General features: G+C 24.1%; 2 protein-coding genes across 2 annotated transcripts; both read right to left on the minus strand.

The window, feature by feature from the left end:
- Positions 1-10,086: 10,086 nt before the first annotated feature.
- LOC114189870 (ethylene-responsive transcription factor ERF098-like) lies at positions 10,087-10,440 on the minus strand. Its single transcript, XM_028078591.1, has one exon. The coding sequence runs from the start codon at positions 10,438-10,440 to the stop codon at positions 10,087-10,089; it is 354 nt and encodes a 117-aa protein (XP_027934392.1).
- A 2,167-nt stretch (positions 10,441-12,607) lies between these two features.
- Positions 12,608-13,030, minus strand: LOC114189873 (ethylene-responsive transcription factor ERF098-like). The gene has a single exon (XM_028078594.1). It carries the CDS (start codon positions 13,028-13,030, stop codon positions 12,608-12,610), a length of 423 nt encoding a protein of 140 aa, XP_027934395.1.
- Between the last annotated feature and the right edge of the window lie 8,527 nt (positions 13,031-21,557).

Below are 21,557 nucleotides of genomic sequence, written 5' to 3' on the forward strand. Positions count from 1 at the left end.
TTCTCAAGTTGCTTTCCTTTGTTTTCTTAAAAGTAGTGTATTTTGGCCTATTTTAATTTTAAAAAAATAGAAAATCTAAGATACAGATGAAATAGTTCCATCTAAAAATGGTCCAATTTACTTTATAGGTTACAACTTTTTTTTTTATCTAATTCGACTTTTTTTCTAAAAAAGGTGGTGTCAGGTATATCTTGATAGCAATAAATAGCACTTCTTACTGAGTAAATAATTTTCTTGTGTACATATAGTTTTCTAGAATTACTCACTATTATTTTATAATAGTGGTCAAAAGTAAGAAAACGTTTATTTTTTTTATGTAAATTTAAATAACTTATCTATTATATTTATTTTAAAATTTTATTTCAATATATACATCACTATTACATTTTTTCTTCCTGTTATCATAACTATTTTTTTCATATTAATTAGATTAAAGATACAATTGAAACCTTTAATAAAATTAGCTAAAATTGTCGACTCATTTTATGACAGGAGTGCATCCCTGTATTTACGGCGGAACATTAGGTTGAAAATCATTGAACATACGTAACACACGTCAAGCTCACAAGGAAATTCATTTGATTTTTATTTTTAAATATGTTTGGATAATGTTTCAAAGTTTCATATTATTATAAAATATATTCCTGTAGTTTAAATTAAGTATATATTTTTAAGGGAAGCAAAATGGAGAGGAAAAAAGAAAAAGAAAATGCAAAACTTCATGATTTACTTTAAAATCATTCACCTTTTTAAAACAAAATAATTTAAAAAATATAGGCATTCTTGAGATAAAATTTATATTGAATAATAAGGTAGGTATGTAAAGTTTAACTTGAATATAAATAAGTTAAATATTATTTATAAAAAAAAACATGTTTTAATAAACTACTAGTTTAAAGGGTTAGACGTTGATGGTTAAAGATATTTTTCATGTATTTGCAATTTATGTAGTAGTGTATGTGACATCAATTATTTTAATTATTTTGTGGTAAAGGTTATGTGAGCCGTGTCATAATCAAATTGTGATATTTGAACTGTTATACTCTTAAATAAAAAGAGTTACACCTAGACTAATGGTTATAGTTTTTGATTTAGTAATAACTGTTTGATTATAACAATTGATATCAGAGCTAAAATCATGATAATAAATGATAAATACATACGTAAAGAAGGAAAGAAAATAAAAACATGTACATATAAAAAAAATGTTTCCAGGAAAAAGAAATTTACGTTAAGAAGGGTCAATTTTATGTTCTTTCACTATCATGTTTGTTGTTTTATTTGCAATGAATTGTTTGGTCGATTTAAAAGTTAGAAAGAAAAGTAGGATTAGTAGTGTTGATATTGTATTGGACAAAAATAGTTGAGAAAGCTCCAACGTAGTGCCATGGTGGTAGGCCCCTCAATGTCTTTTTAACGGAAGAATCATAAATTAAAAGGGTTCACATTCTTAATTAAAAAGAAAAGTCATCATAGACACAATTTTAATATATTTATTATAAAATTAATGCATTTATCATGTATATATAAGGGTTAACACTTTTATTTAATTATTTTTTAAAAGAAATATTGTAGATAATTCACATAAAAATTAAGTCATTCAGATACAAATTACTATTTCACTATTTATAAGTGATTCTCACTATTTATACTATGACAAAAAACAATTCTTGTAAAAATTTTTAATAAATTTTACGAAAAATCTGATGTAGTTTAAAAAAATTTTAGTAGTGTCTTTTTTGTTGTGTTAAGTTTTATTTCTCTACTTATTTATTTTCTTTTAATTTGTTAGAAATAAATGGAAATAATGTATGAAGATTTACAAGATTATAAATTTCAAAATCTCGGACTTCTTTCTTAAAAAGAAAATTGATATGCTGGTAAATTTATTAATGAGTGATCATAACAAAACTATTATAAGAATTAATGGTTCATTTGAGAGTGGTTATCACAACTTTATTTTTCCAACACTTATAATAGTTTTGTTATGATCACTTATTAGTAAATTTATCAGCATATCAATTTTCTTCTCAAAAAAGAAGTGTGAGATTTTGAAATTTATAATCTTGTATAATTAGTTTGAGTTGAATAAAACAGTGTTTGGGTTGCATGAAGAGTATAAAAGCATATTTGATGTGAAAAACAGCATGGATCTAAATTGATAAAGTTGGATTAAAAGCATATTTAAGAAAGGGTTGATTTCAAAGTTAAAAAGCATATTGAAGCTAGATTTCACCACTTTGTCTCTCTCTTATATCGATGTAATTAAAATTTATAAAGATGCAATAAATCATGTTCTGGAAGTTCTCGTTAAATGTAACTCTAGGTCCATTCTTGACACCTAGAGTCTAGAGTCTAGAGTCTTGAATCATCAAACTTCAGAATGATTCTCGGTGAGTGCTTGAATGAATTACTTGCATTAAGATCATGACTCTATAACCAATTGAAGCCTTATTAAATCTATTCCTAGCATCTAAAAGCAAGAAGAGAATTAGTTGAACCACAACTTGGAACCGGTTCTCACTCAATCCAAAACCAGTAAAATAAGACAAGTGATCAATTCATTCAACAACAAGTATAAACTAATTCACAAACATATAATGAAAGCATATTTTGATAAATGAAGTAGTACCGATACTAGAGAGTTTTAAAGAGTTACATCGTTACTTCAATACTACTAGATGAGAACATTACAACATATTACAATGCTTGAGGTTTTCTTTTGCAATGGATTTGGTAGTGTGGCTCAAGCCTCAACTATGCCGCTCAACTTCACTTGTGCCGGTTTTACCCAAAATTGCTCAAAATTTATTCAATTTTTTTATTTTTCCACTTTGACACTATGTTGATGCTGGGAGTGATTTATACAGAAATTCATTAAAATCAAAACAAGATAAGTGTCAAATTCATCTCAAATTTATCACATATTAAACACTTATCAACATTATTGAAGATTTGTAATTTCGTACTATAAGAGTTTGTAATTTTATTTAGAAAAAAATGTATGAATAAAAAAACTATATGTTAAGCAATAATGTTTGTAGAAAAAATTTCTATAGAAAAAAGTATATGTTAAATAATACTATTTTTGTTACAATTTTTCTTGTTTTTTTATATTTTACTAATGTTTCATGTAATAACATGCTACATATGATAAATGAACTTTGAAATACTGTTTTTTTTTTTAATAAATACACATGGATATATAATTACATGGTTCTTTGGTTTTTGAATTGTGTACTTCATTGGATAAATTTGTGACTGCCACAACCGTTGCATCATAAATGGTTGCCATTTACACATGCAATGATTCGACGAATGGGAATGTAATGAAATTATGTGGTTCACTGAACACTGACACAAAAGTGCAGTGTCATGATTATAGGAAATTATATGTAAAAGAAATTTTTTAGGTTTACAAATCCATTTGAACTTCTATAAACATTGCATCAACCCAGAATTTCATCTTCTTCTCAGATGTTATCAATGCTTGACTTCTTCACTGTGACTTCACTTCACTTTCAAAACTTGTCATAACCCTAATTCACGCTTCACTTTACTAAAACCTATGTCTAATCTTCTAGAATTATACCATTTAGTGTAAATGAGTTGACGCAAAGAATTAGGATATAGATGTGACAACTGAGATTTTAGCATTGCGAATAATCATTAATTTGATTCTTCAATGCATTCTTTTATTTAGTCGTTTTGATGAGAAAAAGAAAAACTCTAGATTATTTTTTCTATGTGTAAATATAGTTTGTGATGAAATAGTTTTTCATTTATAGTTAAATTGATTCTTAAAATCATAATTCTAATAATAAACATTCCTACAAAATTTAGTCGTAAACATAATTATAAGATTTCTTATATACATTTAAAACATTTTTTTTTAATAACATTTCACACATTTAAGATTAAATAAAGGAATAAGTTTACATTTTTGTTAAGATTTTGGATATAAAAATATATTTAAAAAATATAAGAGATGTATTATATAAAATAACTTGTAATTTATTTATCAATGTATTATATACAGAGAATTCAAATGTAACCGGGAGTATTCTTAATTGTTTTAAACTTTTTTATAAAACTCTCTTATAATCTAATATCAGTAATTGATCTTTTAAGAAAGATCACCGATGTGATATAATACCAATAAAATATTAACTCAATTTACACATAAATTATTGGTTTAATTAGTTGAATAGTATCTACTTTGGTTTGAATGTGTCAATTTAGTACCTGTTTATAAAAAAATGTCAATTGCATTCTAACTTTTAAAGAAAATACTTCAATTAGGTCCCTTTCAGAACAAAATTAACAAAATTTAGTGATAAAAATCATAAATAACAAAACATGGGTTAACAATTATAAAAATACAATATGTTATAACGTCATTTTCAATAAAAGGTATGAGTATAACATTTTCAATAATACTCACACTTTTTTAATTGGGACTTAATTAAGACATTTTTTCAAATATCAGAATAATTTTAAAAATTAATTTAAATAGAAGTATTAAGCAAATATTTTCCCAAGATAATGAGTTTCGAGTCAACTTAGTTGGTAAATATAGGGTATAATATAAGTCACAATACTATCTATTATTTGATTGTTTTACGTCAACTTTCTATTACTTGTTTTGTTCATTCAATTATAAAATGAGAAAATTGCTATCTCTACTTATCCTATGTTAAGCTCCCAATGATTTCTTTTTATTTTCTTTCTTCTTCTTTTTTTCATTAAAAGAAACACTTCCTCTTTCTGGATTTCCTATTCTATGATTTATCTAAGTTTATGGATTAAAGTTAAATAGCCTCGTTTAGTAAATTTTATCATTAAATAAATCGAGGGAAATTGTTGATGGAAGTGAATGTTAGTAAAACCTTCTTGGTATACATTTTTATGTTAGAAAAGTGAGAAACTAACAGAGAAAATAAGTATAAATATATAGATTAATTATCTTAGTATTGTAGTTTTTTCTTTTATTTTATATGCAATGATAATCGTTAATTGTTAGTATATTATAACTGAAAAAAACAACATTCTTTTTTTTCAAATCCTTCAAACTAATCTTATAACTTAAATATCAGTGAGAGAGTTAAATTCACAATTTCTTTTTCACCGTGTCTTCCAACTTTCTTATTAAGTCATCTTATAACTCCTAATTACAATATTATAGTAAATATATATAAAATACTTTTTTCTACACAACAACTTAAAAACCTAAAAAAAAAAACGATTAATTCAATAAACAAGTATGACGATAACTGAAATATGAATACAAATAATCACATCGACAATTAAACAAATTTAAATGAGTGGATTTTTCGAATAATTTGTTTTCCCTTACATGAATTTGGGATCCTCTTAAATTGGGTAAGAAAGGGTTAATGTGAAAGGTTTCATTAGAGATTATGTGAAGCCAAAATGAAAAGGACCGTTGATCTTGAAAATTATTGTTTGTTTTTATAATAAGTGTGTGTGATGAAGAATGATTATCCATAGAAGATAGCACACATAACTATCAATCACAATTGAAAGTGGGTTCATTCCCCTTTAACCCATTTTCCTAATTTCACCAAATTTAAGATTTTGGTTAAGCTTTTAATATTCTCACCAATGGAATCACAGTGTTATTTGAAGGATCTTTCATTGTCAAACTTTAACCATATCCATCAATAAGCATCTTTGAAATCCATGACTTTTCCCATATGCATGCAGCTTCTCAGAAATTCAAGAGCTTAATTTTAATTCTTTCAACTCATTGTTATCCAGATATTTATAACATATTTTATCATTTTAAAAATTATAAAAACCAATCATAAATAAATTAAGGGTTAAATATGTTTTTGGTTCCTCAAGTTTCAGTGAATTTTGAAATTAGTCTCTCTTCAAAATTTTATACCAATTTAGTCCTTCATTTGTAGAAATGCGTGGATTTAGTCATTCTTACCACATTTTGTTAAGTTTATTTGACATTTTAAACGCATTTTATGATAATATTTGAGTTAACATTGAGGCGAAAATGTGTGAAACAGTGTAAACAATTTAAATACTTTTCATGAAATGCGCTTGAAATGTCAAATAAACTTTACAAAATTCGGTTAAAAGGATTAAATTGGTCAAAATTTGTAAAGAGAGACTAATTCCAAATCTTACTCCAACTTGAAAGACAAAAACATTCCAAATTAACAGTGATCAACTAGTTTACTAACACTATATATGTAACAAAAAAGTTAAATATAAAAAATCATTCTCTATATACTTATCTGTTTTATTCTTACAAACAAAAATTTAAACATTATCAATTAAAGGAGGAGTTACCTTCTCTTAGATCTTTAAATTATTGAATGGATATTCGCTTTTATTATATTTTAATGAAACGAAATTTATGCCTGTTATTTTATTTAAATTTACACTTATATTAAAAAATGTATATAAATATAATAATAAGTTATTAAAGCATTCATATATTTCATTATGAATTATTTTATATTTAAAATATTTGTCATACAAATTTTTCTTTTTATTAATATTTTCTTCGTAAAATTTTGGGAACTTATTTCTTTCAAAAAAGTTATAAAATACTTCTCTTTTAGGCAATAACAAAAATTAAATAATAAAATAAATTATTATTCAGATAAAAAATATATACTGTAAAAAAATAAAGATTAAAAAGAATATATAAAAGTACTATCAAGTATGTAAACTAATTCACCGATGAATTTTTGTTTTTTTTTTTTTTTGTCGTGGTGTTTACTGTATCTCCAAAATAGCACTTTTTCTCAGGATCCATTAGTATATAATAAAAAGATCATTTTTTTTTCTTTTCATTTAGAAACTTTAATTTTTATATTTAAAAAACTTCTATTTTAATGTTCATATATTTTATTTAAATTTTAGTCAACATATTATTTATTAAATAAATAAATGAAACTTCGACTTTACTGATAATATAAAGTGAGTACTTATTTAAAAACTGAAAAAAAAAACATATATATATATATATAGTATTTTTCTCTTTTACTTAAAAAAAATTGCAATTTTTCCTGTTCGAATAAAAATTATGTGACACATAAGCACACATAGTCAAAAAAGGCAAACACATCTACACTCGCAGACAAAAGGAATTATTATTATTATTATTATTATTATAGACACAGACGCAATATTATTATTATTTATATAGATTTGAGTTAAGATAAAAAAAAGTAATTAATTTTTTAAAATTTATTAAATGTAAAATTAGAAAATAAAAAATATAAATATATAAAAGAAAATAATAGTTAAATTATTTATAAGTAATTAACATAAGAGATTTTTAAAATAATAGTTAATAATAAATTATTTATAAAATAATTAATTTTTAAAATAATATTAAGAGTAAAATTAAAAAACGAGATGTGAACATAAAAAAATATTTTTTTATATATTGTTATAGATTATTATTATTATTATTATTATTATATATAAGATAATTTTAAAATTTAGAATTTTTTTAAAAGTTCCATAAGAAAAATCGCCACGCATCTGTTATAAAACTGTCGTAAGAATGTATGAATAATAAATTTAAAATATTTAAAATGAATTCCATGTAGAAAAATACGCATATGTATACGTATTATCAAAAACACTGTGTATGCTTAAAAGTAAAACTATTCACATTTATAATTTAATATAAGCATGTATAAATAGGAAAGTATTGTAAAATGGACTGTATTCTAAAGAAAAAAATAAAAATTAGTGGGGCCAAGAATAGAAAAATCAATTTGGGCTCTGGACTTAAAATTAAAAAGGCTTAAACAAAAGTATGATCATAATGTTTTACGGGTGTCAATAGGAATCAGAAAAGCCATTCTCTTCACAAAACATCAGAACTCATCTTCCTCCTTCTCACATGAACGAAAATCACATTCTCTCTTCCATGGTCTCAAGAAAAAAATTAATTTTGATTAGAGGGGTAAGTATTCAAAAACTTGTGGGATTCACAACTGTATCAAATCTTACACTTAATAAAGTAGAAAGTCCAAATATCGTGTTTTAAAAAATTTGTGCAACACTTGACAACTCGTATAATTCACCACTCAATTAGAAGATAAATTTCATAAAAACAAAAATAAAATTATTTTTGTATTTTATAAAATATACAGTGTACAACAATATATGATGAAAGCTTCAATAGGATTGAGTTTCATGATTCAATTCAAAGCAAAAAATACCAAACAATATAATAATTCCTTATCTAACATTCATATCTTTTCTAATAAGCCACAATGTCTTATTGACAAGTCTAAACTTAAATAATAAAAATTCAATATCTAGCAATTTTTGTTACGAGTTCAATTAATGATCAAGATTATGATATTATGAATAACTAAATTTTCTATATCTATGTCTAGCATGTGAAATCTATTAATTGTTTTATCATAATCAAGTCTTCCAAACTATCTTTAATAGAATAAAAGAGTGATGGAAAGGAATTATATTGAATAATAGAATTTACAAAGAGTTAAAAAATACATTACACCTAACTCCCATGAATAAGGGAGTTAACTACTCCTTAATATTATGAGTACTAGAATCATGATGAAGATAAATGTCTCTAACCTTTGTCATGTTCTCTAAAAGAATTATTTTTTCCTCTTTCACCCAAAAGGGAGGTTTTTTCCAAAATGCGTGTTTATTTCCCATAAGGATTGTTCATTTTAACCTTTGTCAAGTCCTTTATTTATAGATTTTTCGGATTGAACTAGGCATGCAACTTTATATTTGATTTTTGTATTATAGTAACCAACTTCATCAATATATTTTCTTGCTGATAACTTTAGTAATCAAATTTTGTTGATATTTTTTCTTAATTTCTTTTATATTTCCACTTATCTACACAATATTAAATATGCAAACCAAATACTTATTTATTCCATTTTTATTAAATAAAATGCTTATCTCTACTCCTTCCTCCTCTTCCTTTTCCATCTCTTGATCCTCGTTGGTTTAAGCCTTTCCATCCTCCTTGATTGTAGAACCTGCCTCCTTTGAAGTTGGATTTGATAACCAAATTAGCTTAAATATTAGATTGAAACTAGATAAACTACTGGGATATATATATATATATATATATATATATATATATATATATATATATATATATATATATATATATATATATATATAATGTTACTTAATAAACTATGTATGTACTCTATTAATTTAAACAGATATGATAAAAGATGGATGGTGTGGAAAGGGGGACGAGACAAATACCTACATCTGCATTTTCAATTAAAAAGTTCAGTATTCTCCACTAAAACAATAACAAATTTGGACAATATTGATGAGGAAGGTTGGATTGTTATCCTAATCATACATGAAATTTTTGAGAAAAAAAATATTATGAGAGATTAAACTTAAATTTTTCTTATCTTCGTATATAATATATTTCGATTAATTGTGTTATTAAAACGTGTTCAAGCTTCATACTCCTAATTGTGTTTGAAAACATATTTAATTAAAAAAAAAATTAAACCACCGACAACATCCATCGAAAAAAATTCCCAAACGAAACTTATCCTCAATGCTCATCATAATATAAAAGCAACGACAAACATTACAACTTAGGCAGAATACTGAAACAACCCTGTCCCAAACACAGAAAATGACTAATACCATACATAACTTGTTCACCTTTTCTTTCCCTTATCGTACTGAACATCCTCTGTTCAAATACACCAAAGGATTGTGAATGGTTTCTTGTTTCAATGATTTAAACAAGGATAATGATATTTTGACTACTAAATTTTGATAACTTTCTCTTACAACATGATGTGTCATCTTTTAAGTGGTTTTGAAAGATTAAAAATGAGAAAAATAAAAAATGAAAAACCACTTAGAATATGACACCTAAAGTTGTAAGAGAAAGTTGTCAAAATTTAGTAGTCGAAGATCATTTTCTTTAAAAGAAAAGGTGATTAGATTCAACAACACTCAACCTTGTCTGTTATTTTTTTTTTCTTCAAACTCAAGAAGGTCCTCCAACACCTTATCATCCAAATACTCAAACTCAAAAACCTGTCTTTGTTGTCAACCATTCGCATGAGTAACGAATGATGACGACGATGACAACGACGATGGTGATGATAAATTTTGAGGATAAACCCTAACATGAGAACGGTACATATTAGGAAAATTCAAAATTGCAACACGACCCCTCATGGTAAAAGCTGCATGATCATATGCCCTAGTTGCTTCTTCAGCACTCTCAAAGGTTCCTGACCACAACATTGAACCTTGCTTAGAAGGGTCTCTGATCTTTGCCGCATACTTCCCCCACAGTCGCCGTCGGACGCCGCGGTACCGGACTTTTGTCTCCTTCAACTTCTCATGCTCTTCCCTTTGGATTTTCTCCATGGAATATGCTTGGCTTTGGTTATCCATAATGTTCTTTGTGTTTGTTACATATCCTTTATATAATATTGCTACTTTTGACCCTTTTGTGAACGTGTAGATGGAAGTCCCTTGATGAAAAATGTGAAAAAAAAGGGAAATAGTAAGTTGTTTATTTAATAATGAAAGTTCATATATTTGACATTTTTCAAGAGTGATGTTTTTTTATTTTATTTTTTTCCTTTCTTATGTATGCCCCACTTTTAGAAGTACTTATATTCCAGAAAAATTATGTTAGATAGTAATAGTTAAGGATTCTTGTCAAAGTGTGTTAAATGGAAATCGTGTTCACACTCATTTCGCAGATGAAAAGAGAGTCATGTGAGTCTCACTGTATGATGTTATATTTAAGATATGTTTGGTCTAATAATATAAAAGCACACTTTAATTATTTTATTTAAATTTTAATTTTTAAAAACTTAAAAATTTGACATTTGTGTTAGTTGGTATTAAATTTTATATTATATGTTAGCATACTTTGAAGAAGTTTTTTATAAGGTTCCAATCATAATTTTATAAATTAATTAAGATTCAGGCACTAAAGATGCCTAAATAATCAATTGAATCACTTATTCATAAACTATGTAAATAACATTAGTTAGCAAACGATGTATTATCCTATTATATTTTGATATGTATTTGATATAAATTATTATTATTATTAGATCAATTAGTAATTGAACCTTGCAATTTGACCATATTTTATTTTTATTATTTGTTTATATTATACTTTTATTTCTTTACTTATTGAGAACCATTAATGAGTATTTTCATTTACATTTTGCTAATTCTACTTTAATATTAGGCTAATTCTTTTATTGTTCACAATTTAACTCACCTAATAAACTCCGTAACAAAAACAACTTACCATTTCCCTAAAACATGTTATCTATTTAATAAACGTTGTTAAGAAATTATTCATGACTGTACGGACGTTGACTAGGCAAAAATGTGTCTCTAAATTATTTAGGTTACAAATGTTGAATAGGATTGGACTATGTCAAAGTTCATGAATGGAGCAACAATTAATATTAATGTGAACAAGGGGAAATATTTGTAACCATATTTTCACTTATCTACACAATATTACAAAATATTAAATATGTAAACTAAATACTTATTTATTCCATTTTTATTAAATAAGCATTTTATTTCTACTCCTTCCTTCTCTTCCTTTTCTATCTCTTCCTTCTTGGTTTAAGCTTTTCCATCCTCTTTGATCGTAGAACCTGCCTCCTTTGAAGTTGAATTTGGTAGCCAAATTAGCTGAAGGATTAAATTGAAATTAGATAAACTACTAATATATATATATATATATATATATATATATATATTATATGTATATTATGTTACCTAATAAACTACTAATGTACTCTATTAATTTAAACAGATATGATAGGAGATGGATGGTGTAAAGAAGGGGAGGAGACAAATATCTACATCCACATTTTCAATTAAAAAATTCAGTATTCTCCAATAAAACAATAACAAATTTGGACAATATTGATGAGGAAGGTTGAATTGTTATCCTAATCATGCATGAAATTTTTGTGAAAAAAAATATTATGAGATGAAACTTAAATTTTTCTCATCTTCGTATATAATATATTTTGATTAATTGTGTTATTAAAACATGTTCAAGCTTCATACTCCTAATTGTATTTGAAAACATATTTAATTAAAAAATAAATAAACCATCGACAACATCCATCGGAAACACCCAAACAAAACTTATCTACAATGTTCATCATAATATAAAAGTAACGACAAACATTACAACTTAGGCAGAATACTGAAACAACCCTATCCAAAACACAGAAAATGACTAATATACCATAACTTGTTCACCTTTTCTTTCCCTTATCGTAATGAGCATTCTCTGTTCAAATAAAAGGATTGTGAATGGTTTCTTGTTTCAATGATTAAAAGAAGGACAGTGATATTTTGACTACTAAATTTTGACAATTTTCTCTTACAGCATGATGTGTCATCTTTTAAGTGATTTTGAAAGATTAAAAATGAGAAAAATAAAAAATAAAAAACCACTTAGAAGATGACACCTAAGATTGTAAGAGAAAGTTGTCAAAATTTAATAGTCAAAAGATCATTTTCCTTAAAAGAAAAGGTGATTGGATTCAACAACACTCAACCTTGTCTCTTATTTTTTTTCTTCAAACTCAAGAAGCTCCTCCAACACCTTATCATCCAAATACTCAAACTCAAAAACCTGTCTTTGTTGTTCACCATTTGCATGAGCAACAGATGATGACGACGACGATGATGGTAAATTTTGAGGATAAACCCTAACATGAGAACGGTACTCATTAGGAAAATTCAAAATTGCAACATGACCCCTCATGGTAAAAGCTGCATGATCGTATGCCCTAGCTGCTTCTTCAGCACTCTCAAAGGTTCCTAACCACAACCTTGACCCTTGCTTAGAAGGGTCTCTGATCTCCGCCGCATACTTCCCCCACGGCCGCCGTCGGACGCCGCGGTACCGGACTTTTGTCTCCTTCAACTTCTCATGCTCTTCCCTTTGGATTTTCTCCATGGAATATGCTTGGCTTTGGTTATCCATAATGTTCTTTGTGTTTGTTACACATCCTTTATATATATTGCTACTTTTGACCCTTTTGTGAACGTGTAGATGGAAGTCCCTTGATGAAAAATGTGAAAAAAAGGGAACTAGGAAGTTCTTTATTTAATAATGAAAGTACATATACTTGACATTTTTCAAGAGTGATGTTTTTTTATTTTTTATTTTTCATTTCTTATGTATACCCCACCTTAGAAGTACTTATATTCCAGAAAAATTATGTTAGATAGTAATAGTTAAGGATTCTTGTCAAAGTGTGTTAAATGGAAATCGTGTTCACACTCATTTCACATATGAAAAAAATATTGTCTGAGAATCATGTGAGTCTCACTGTATGATATTCTATTTAAGATATGTTTGGTCTAATAATAATATAAAAGCACACTTTAATTATTTTATTTAAATTTTAATTTTTAAAAACTTAAAAAGTTTACAGTTGTGTTAGTTGGTATTAAATTTTATATTATATATTAACATACTTTGAAGAAGTTTTTTGTAAGGTTCAGATCATAATTTTATAAATTAATTAAGATTCAGGCATTAAAGATGCCTGAATAATCAATTGAATCACTTATTCATAAACTATGTAAATAACATTAGTTAGCAAACGATGTATTATCCTATTATATTTTGATATGTATTTGATATAAATTATTATTATTAATAGATCAATTAGTAATTGAATCTTGCAATTTGACCATATTTTATTTTTATTATTTTTTTATATTATACTTTTATTTCTTTACTTATTGAGAATCATTTATAAGTATTTTCATTTACATTTTGCTAATTCTACTTTAATATTAGGCTAATTCTTTTATTGTTCACAATTTAACTCACCAAATAAACTCCGTAACAAAAAGAACTTTCCATTTCCCTAAAATATGTTATCTATTTAATAAACGGTGTTAAGAAATTATATGACTGTACGGACATTGACTAGGGAAAAATGTATCTCTAAATTATTAGGTTACAAATGTTGAATTAGTTTGGACTATGTCCCAGTTCATGAATGGGAGCAATAATTAATTAATGTGAACAAGGGGAAATATTTGTCACCATATTTTTTCTGTGTAATAAAATGTTTAGAATAATCTTTAGAGGAGTTCAGATTCTATACTTTTTTTTTCCCTCTACCGAATATTAAAAATAGTATTTTAAATTTTAAATTACTAAAATTAGTGATAATCGATATATTATAAAAACACAGTAGAAGAATAATAAAAAAAAACTCAGTAAAAAATTCAAATTGTTTTTAAAACTCAGGTAAAACTAAGATTATAGGGAGTGATTTAAAACGTATTTATATTTACTCATTAATAAGGTTTACATCAGCATGAGTTCAAACTCATGTCACTGTGAAACACAAGTTCATTTCTTAATTAATACTGGATCAGCATTTGTTGGCATTTGCCCTCAAATTACACTTGAAAAAAAATCTAGTTATTATGTTAAGAAATAGAGTATTAAGTAATCAAATACTAATAAATGAAATTTGTGTCTTTTTTTTGTCCTTTAAAACGTTATAATACTTTTTTATTCCTTTTTAAAGTGTTATATATGTAAATTACTTTTGAAACTAAAAGCTAAACAAAAAAATAACTATTATAAACAAAAAGAAATTAAAATAATGATCAGAAATCTCACATCAACTAGAGATTAGAACAATTTTTAATATATAATTGAGATGTAAATTTTATTTTAGTTTTATAGATTTTAATTAGACTTAAAACCTATTTCTAATAACTAATATTTTTATGAAAAAAAAATCAATAACTAATAAGGAGCAAAACATGTTTAAATCTAAAAATATTTTCTACTAATGCAATTATTTATTGGTTGTTGGCAATTTGTTTTTTATTAGACTGATATTTTATTTACTTGTTTTAAGAAGAGAAAGACTTTGAAAAGAATAATCTAACACAAAATTATACGTAAATATCATTTCTTTTTACATTAAAACAAAAAATTTAAGTTCCGACGGTTATATACTTACACCGATTAACGATGTAATGAGTTTAAATTTTATGATATTCACTCTAAAAAGTTTATACATTCAACTTATCGAATTATATAGTAAAAATATAACATTAGATAAATATATATTTTAAGTATATAAATAAAAACAAATTAGATTTAAAATCTATTTTGTAACATAATATTATAGTTATTTAAAATTTATACTAACGAAATTTATTATTGAATCTGTTATGTTATCCATTAGCAAAGTTATGAAATCACCATAAATACGCCTGAGAAGTATATATATTTAAGGTATATTACAATATATAAATAAGTATAAATTTCATTTTATAAACCAGAATTAGATTTAAAATACATATTTTACTGTAATTATATATTATAAAAATTAATAGGCTTTGCTTATATAATTAGGTTAAGAACATTTGGTAATCTCAATAATTGACATTTTAGTTTTCCGATCGAGTTTTTTCATATTAAATGTGAATTTATGGTAAACGTAAATTTATTTTATAGCATCTCGATCCGTCCAACTAGTATTTATCATCGATTGGAAAGTGGTATAATGAAAAAGGCTTTTTGTTATATATTTTCAGATCTAACAATATTCAATAAAAGGGAATAAAGCAGTGATGAAGAAAAATAGATTATATACACAAGTAAGTAAATGTTTTATTAAGGGTGAAATATGTTTTTGTTTTTTATCTTTTGGTGAATTTTGAATTAGCCTATTTCAAAACTTTGGACCAATTTAGTTCTTTATGTTTTGAAATACGTGAATTTAGTCTTTTAATCAAATTTTGTTAAGTTTATTTGACATTTTAAATGTGTTTCATAATAATATTTGACTTAACATTAAAGTAAAAATATATCAAATAATATAAACAACTTAAATGTATACGAAACATCAAATAAATTTAACAAAATTTGATTACAAAGACTAAATTCACTTATTTTGATATATTTTGACAGATGAATAACTAAATTAATCTAAAATTTTGAAATGAACTAATTTCAAAATTCATTCATCGAAAGTTAAAGCACAGCAATATATTTAACCTTTTTATTAAATATGTTAGGAGAAATTGTAACGATTATTTGAGAGAGATAATTCAAAAGTTAGGAAGAGTGGAATTGACTTGTGAATCGATTGAAAAGCAGACGTGAAACACGTTGAAGCTTGAAGCACATGTTAATCATGAAATCACATTTCCTCAAGTACTCATAATATTGATGGACCATTTGAAACATTATAATTAACAACAATTCCATCAACCAATAACTTCATTCACAACACTTTCTGCTTTCTAATTACGAATCTATATCTCTCTGTATATTCTTAGCAGTGAAAAATAAGAATCAAAAAAACTAAAATGAGTTAATTTATAAGTTCAAATAAATTTACGTATAAGCTAATTAATATATATATATATATATATATATATATATATATATATATATATATACTGAAAATATTTAGTACAATTTAATAAAGCATCTTATGTTATTTATACTTTTATGAATTGTTAATTTTATAGATAAATGTTATTTATGATAAATAGTTTTTTAGATTTATTACATTTATCTTATTTTAATCACATTTTTTACTATTTACTATTTCATTTTAGATTTATTATTCTCTACTATATTTATATTCCTCTACATATAAATATAATCATTTGCATGAAAAAAAAACCACAACAAAACCTGTAACTTATTAAGTGTTTCTCCTTTTTGTTGCACTTGATTGGTTATTCGTCGATGTAGCTTGGAAGAGAAACATATATCGTTATGCATGTTTCAACTTAAACTCTTTCTAATCTTTCATTATTTAATCTTATATTGTTATTCTTTGCTAAAAAAATTGTTTGGTTTGATTAATCTTTCTTTTATTTATATCTATGCATTATCTATAATAATATATAAAGAGATTTTCTTTTTTGTATCCATATCTCAAAATACAAATTTACCCTTTAAAATATAATTATTTATAAAATTTTTGAAAATTGACCATTACTTTTACAAACTTTTTTATAAAATCGTTTATCTCTGTTCTTCTCTTTTTCTCTATTTATCAACAATTATTCTCTCATCTTTACTGATATATTTCACTTTATTTTTAATAAATATAATTTTATTTTATATATTATAACTTAATAACATTACATTATCATCACCTACTAATATAATATCACATATATTTAAAAAATGCGTACACACAAACGCGACAACGCCTGTGTGTACGTTATTATTATTATTATTATTATTATTTATTATTATTATTATTATTATAAATTTTCTAGACAATTTTTTTTGTTTATTTTTCATTATTCCTTTTATGACTTTTTATTGTAAAATTAGTGATAATATTATATAATATGTTTGTCATGACATGAATATGATTATGTCAATTAAATAAGTCTTTTATAGGTAAAAAAGATATATTTTTACTCGTAGCAATAAAAGAAATTGTGGCACGTTAATGCTCTATTTGTTTCTAGGTATTTACTATTCACGCAGACAGAATTAATAATAATAATAATAATAATAATAATAATAATAATAATAATAATAATAAATAATCAGTTATTAATATTTCTACCAAGTTTTTTTTTTTAAGTCTCTTTTGAATAATGAAATTGAGTTTGAAGACTTTGTAATTAGGTTGGAGACTTTGATATGCTTAAAGCTAAAAAAATACAGTAGTTAGGAGATTCAATTAGTAATTAAACAAGTTATGTGAAATTATAAATGTATGAATTCAAAATTTGTTAGATATTTCACCCAGGTAAAAATGTTGATTAATGAATTTGATATCATCTTTTAGCATATTTCTTGAGAATTTAATATATGGCACAAGTGGCTTCTTATAAACTTTCAAAAGCTAATTCAAATTTGAAGGAAACTTCCAAATAAATATGAATCGTTCTATATAAATTGTTAATTACTTATAAATGATCGGAGAGAACCGGTAGTTACGTACTTGAAAGATCCAACTAGCCATGTTGATAAAAAAAAAAATCAAATATATCATTACCTATTGATTATATTACATTAAGTTGTGAATTATATAACAAAAATATAAGTCAAATTTTTTATAGTTTATATTCGCAGAAAACATTCAAAATTTTGTGGGCAATAATAGTTTTATATAGATTTCTCACGGTAAAAAAATGTATGGATAAAATGAGAAATGTTTCTCATGAATTCTTACTTTGGGTTGGTAATTTTTTATATGTATTTCTATGGAAAAGTTCACATTTATGATTGGATGCTTTAATTTGGATCACGCATCCATATCTGACATGTGTCTATATTTGATATTTTAGGATATTTTACCGATATTTATCAATAAAATATTTAATATATATAAGTAGTACTTTTGTGATGATAATAATTTATAAATTTGTATGTTAACTTTAATATCTATGATTTCAATTTGGATTCATACAATAACAATCATATATTTATCATATTTTAAAAATTAATATATATTTTTTAATATGCATATATCACGTATGATATTTTATTATTTTCAAATTAAATATATCAATGCATATTATATCCGTGCATCACAAATTCACATATATTCTTGGTGGATAATTTTGCACATATATTGTCATAGATAACGGAGCAACCTATTTTAGGAATATTTCTCATGAATTTTCCTAATAAAATTTCATGCTCATTTACCACACAAAAATTCATGAGAAATATACAATTTAAAAAAGTAATTAAATATTAATTTTACTATATAACTAAATTTATGCATTAAAAATATTTAATTAACTAAACTTATGCAAGTTTTCATTTTCAATATTCAAGTGAGATAGAGACATATTTTCATGGTGGAGAATCGTGATGAAATGAGTTTTATTTCAATAAGATTATTATTGGCCTTTGATTTTGAAAGAACTGTATTAAACATGCAAGTGTTGTCAAGAAGATCAAAAGTTTTGGTCAGTTCCAATGAGTGAATTGAATTCAATAATGAAATCTTGGAAATTTAGACGATGGATAAACAATTTAATTGAGAAATAGTTGTGCGCTTATTGAAAAGTTATAAGTATAGTAGTTGTTCTAAATTATTTCATTAAAGTAAGCAATTCCTCTAAAGGATATTTATAAGAGTGTGTGTTAGGATCCAGATTTACCATTTGAGCAAAAATTATAGCTAATAGTTAGTGATTTGGTCTATCTAATCTCCATCATGGGACAATTATGCAACCCACAATAATCTCTTCCTTAACAATTGTCCACTATGAATCAAGCACTTATCACTTGGCTCTTAACTCTAATACCAATCGTTAGGATCAAGTGTTTACTACTTGGCCAAAAGTTATAGCTAATAGTCAGGGTACAACTTTTTTTACTTAAGAGTATAACACAAGTCCACGTGTCACGATTCGATTATGATCCGGTCCACTTAACTTCTACCACGGGATAATTGATGTCACCTAATGTTATTGATTTTATTGAAGAATAGATAGTATACCAATTTGAAATCCTAAAATATGATATTGATAGGTAAAGTTACAATGTTTATTGGAAAAAAAAAGTAGTTTTATATGCTAACTCAAGAAATATAAAGATGTATGGATCAACACATTATTTTACTAAGAAAATGGCCAATTTTGTTAAATTGAGAAACATATTGGATTTTATGGGCATATGAAATTCTCCTAAAAGTTAAGTTAAGCCTCCAATTTTGGATTATGATGTTCAACAAATTAATTGATCTTGATGAAGAGAGAATCATTGCTTTAGAAAATACAATTTGACTAAAAGAAGGAAGGCTAAGAAGAAGTCTTTTGCTGAAGCTGCTTATGTGTGGAATTGTAGCTATTCATAAAGAATATAAAAGGTTTAAAGAGTGATTTGTTAACTATTTCACAACTGTATTAAATAGTCTAATTAATAATTTAAAATGTTTTAGTATTGTTGTTAAAAGAATTTGCACATATTTAATTAATATGTACTTTTACTAATTTGAACTTGGAATGTAAATATTGTTTATTCAAATTTCGCAAACGATAATCTATTACATATTAAGAAAATAAGATACCACTAAAATTATTACATTATCCATTTTTTTTTATTGATAAGTGTCATAAAATGTAGTTTTTCGTTATTTTAAAATTGTGTAACAAAAGGACCTGGGTTCAAATCCTACAAAAACCAATTTGTTTTTATTTTTTCATTTATTTATAATTTCAACTATAATATTAATTATAAGTAATATTATTATTTGTAATTATTAATAATTATTATTTGTAATGTTTTTATAAGTATTATTATTATTTGTAATTATTAATAATATTATTATTATAAATATTATTTGTAGTGATAGTAATAAAATTATAACCAATATTAATATAATAATAATAATTATTATTATTATATGTTATTATTACATATTATTATTACATATTATTATTGATATTATTAATATTATTATTATTAATAAAGAAGTAATTAGAAAAATTATTAACTATAATATACAAAAATTAATACTTAGTAGTAAAATTATTAGTATTACTATTAGTATTATTACTATTATATTTTGTTATTATAAAAATTATTAACATTATTAGTTGTTGTTATTATTATTATTATTAGTATTATTAACAATATTAACATATAATATATTAATATTACGATTATATATGATTGTTATTATTATAAATTTATTGATAATATTAATAGTAGTAAAAATATTAGTATAGTATTACTTATAATATCAATATATAATATATTAATCTTTTTATATATTATGAAAAAAAAAACTAGAAAAATTTATTGTTACTATTATTATTATTATTATTATTATTTTTAATGATATTATTATTAATAAAAATACTATTATTATCACTATTATTATTTACTGTTATTAGTACCGTACTTATCATAAATAATATTAGTATTATTATTATTATTTCAATTTTGACACAAGATTATACTTTAATTATTTACATTTTTATTATTTGGATTGTAGTATTTAAATACACATTTAACTTTTATATACTATGAGATTATATTTTGAATTACTTGTATTTTTATTTGTTTTTGTCTTTACATTTGAGTAATTAGTTGAATCCAAAAAAGTAGTTACTAAAATTAGTAAAATAATAAAACTAAAATGTAGTTTTTTATTATAAATAATCATTTAAATTTTAAAAAAAATAATTTAGTATTAGTATTAGTATTAATATAATAATTATTATAATTATTATTATTTTTTGTATTTTTACTTTAAATAATATTAGTGTTATTATTATCATATTAATATCAATCTTAGTGTTATTATTTGAATTGTAGTATTTAGATACACATTTTACTTTTATCTATTACGGATTATATATTAAGCACTTGCATTTTTATTTGTTTTGTTGTTGATTTATCTTTACATCCGAGTAATTAGCTGAATTAAAAAAGTAGTTACTAAAATTAGTAAAATAATAGAACTAAAGAGTAATTTTTTTATTATTAATAATCATCTAAATGTAAAAAATAATAATATGTTGAGAAT

This window comes from Vigna unguiculata, chromosome 7 (assembly GCF_004118075.2).
Source record: "Vigna unguiculata cultivar IT97K-499-35 chromosome 7, ASM411807v1, whole genome shotgun sequence".
NCBI classification, from domain to species: domain Eukaryota; kingdom Viridiplantae; phylum Streptophyta; class Magnoliopsida; order Fabales; family Fabaceae; genus Vigna; species Vigna unguiculata.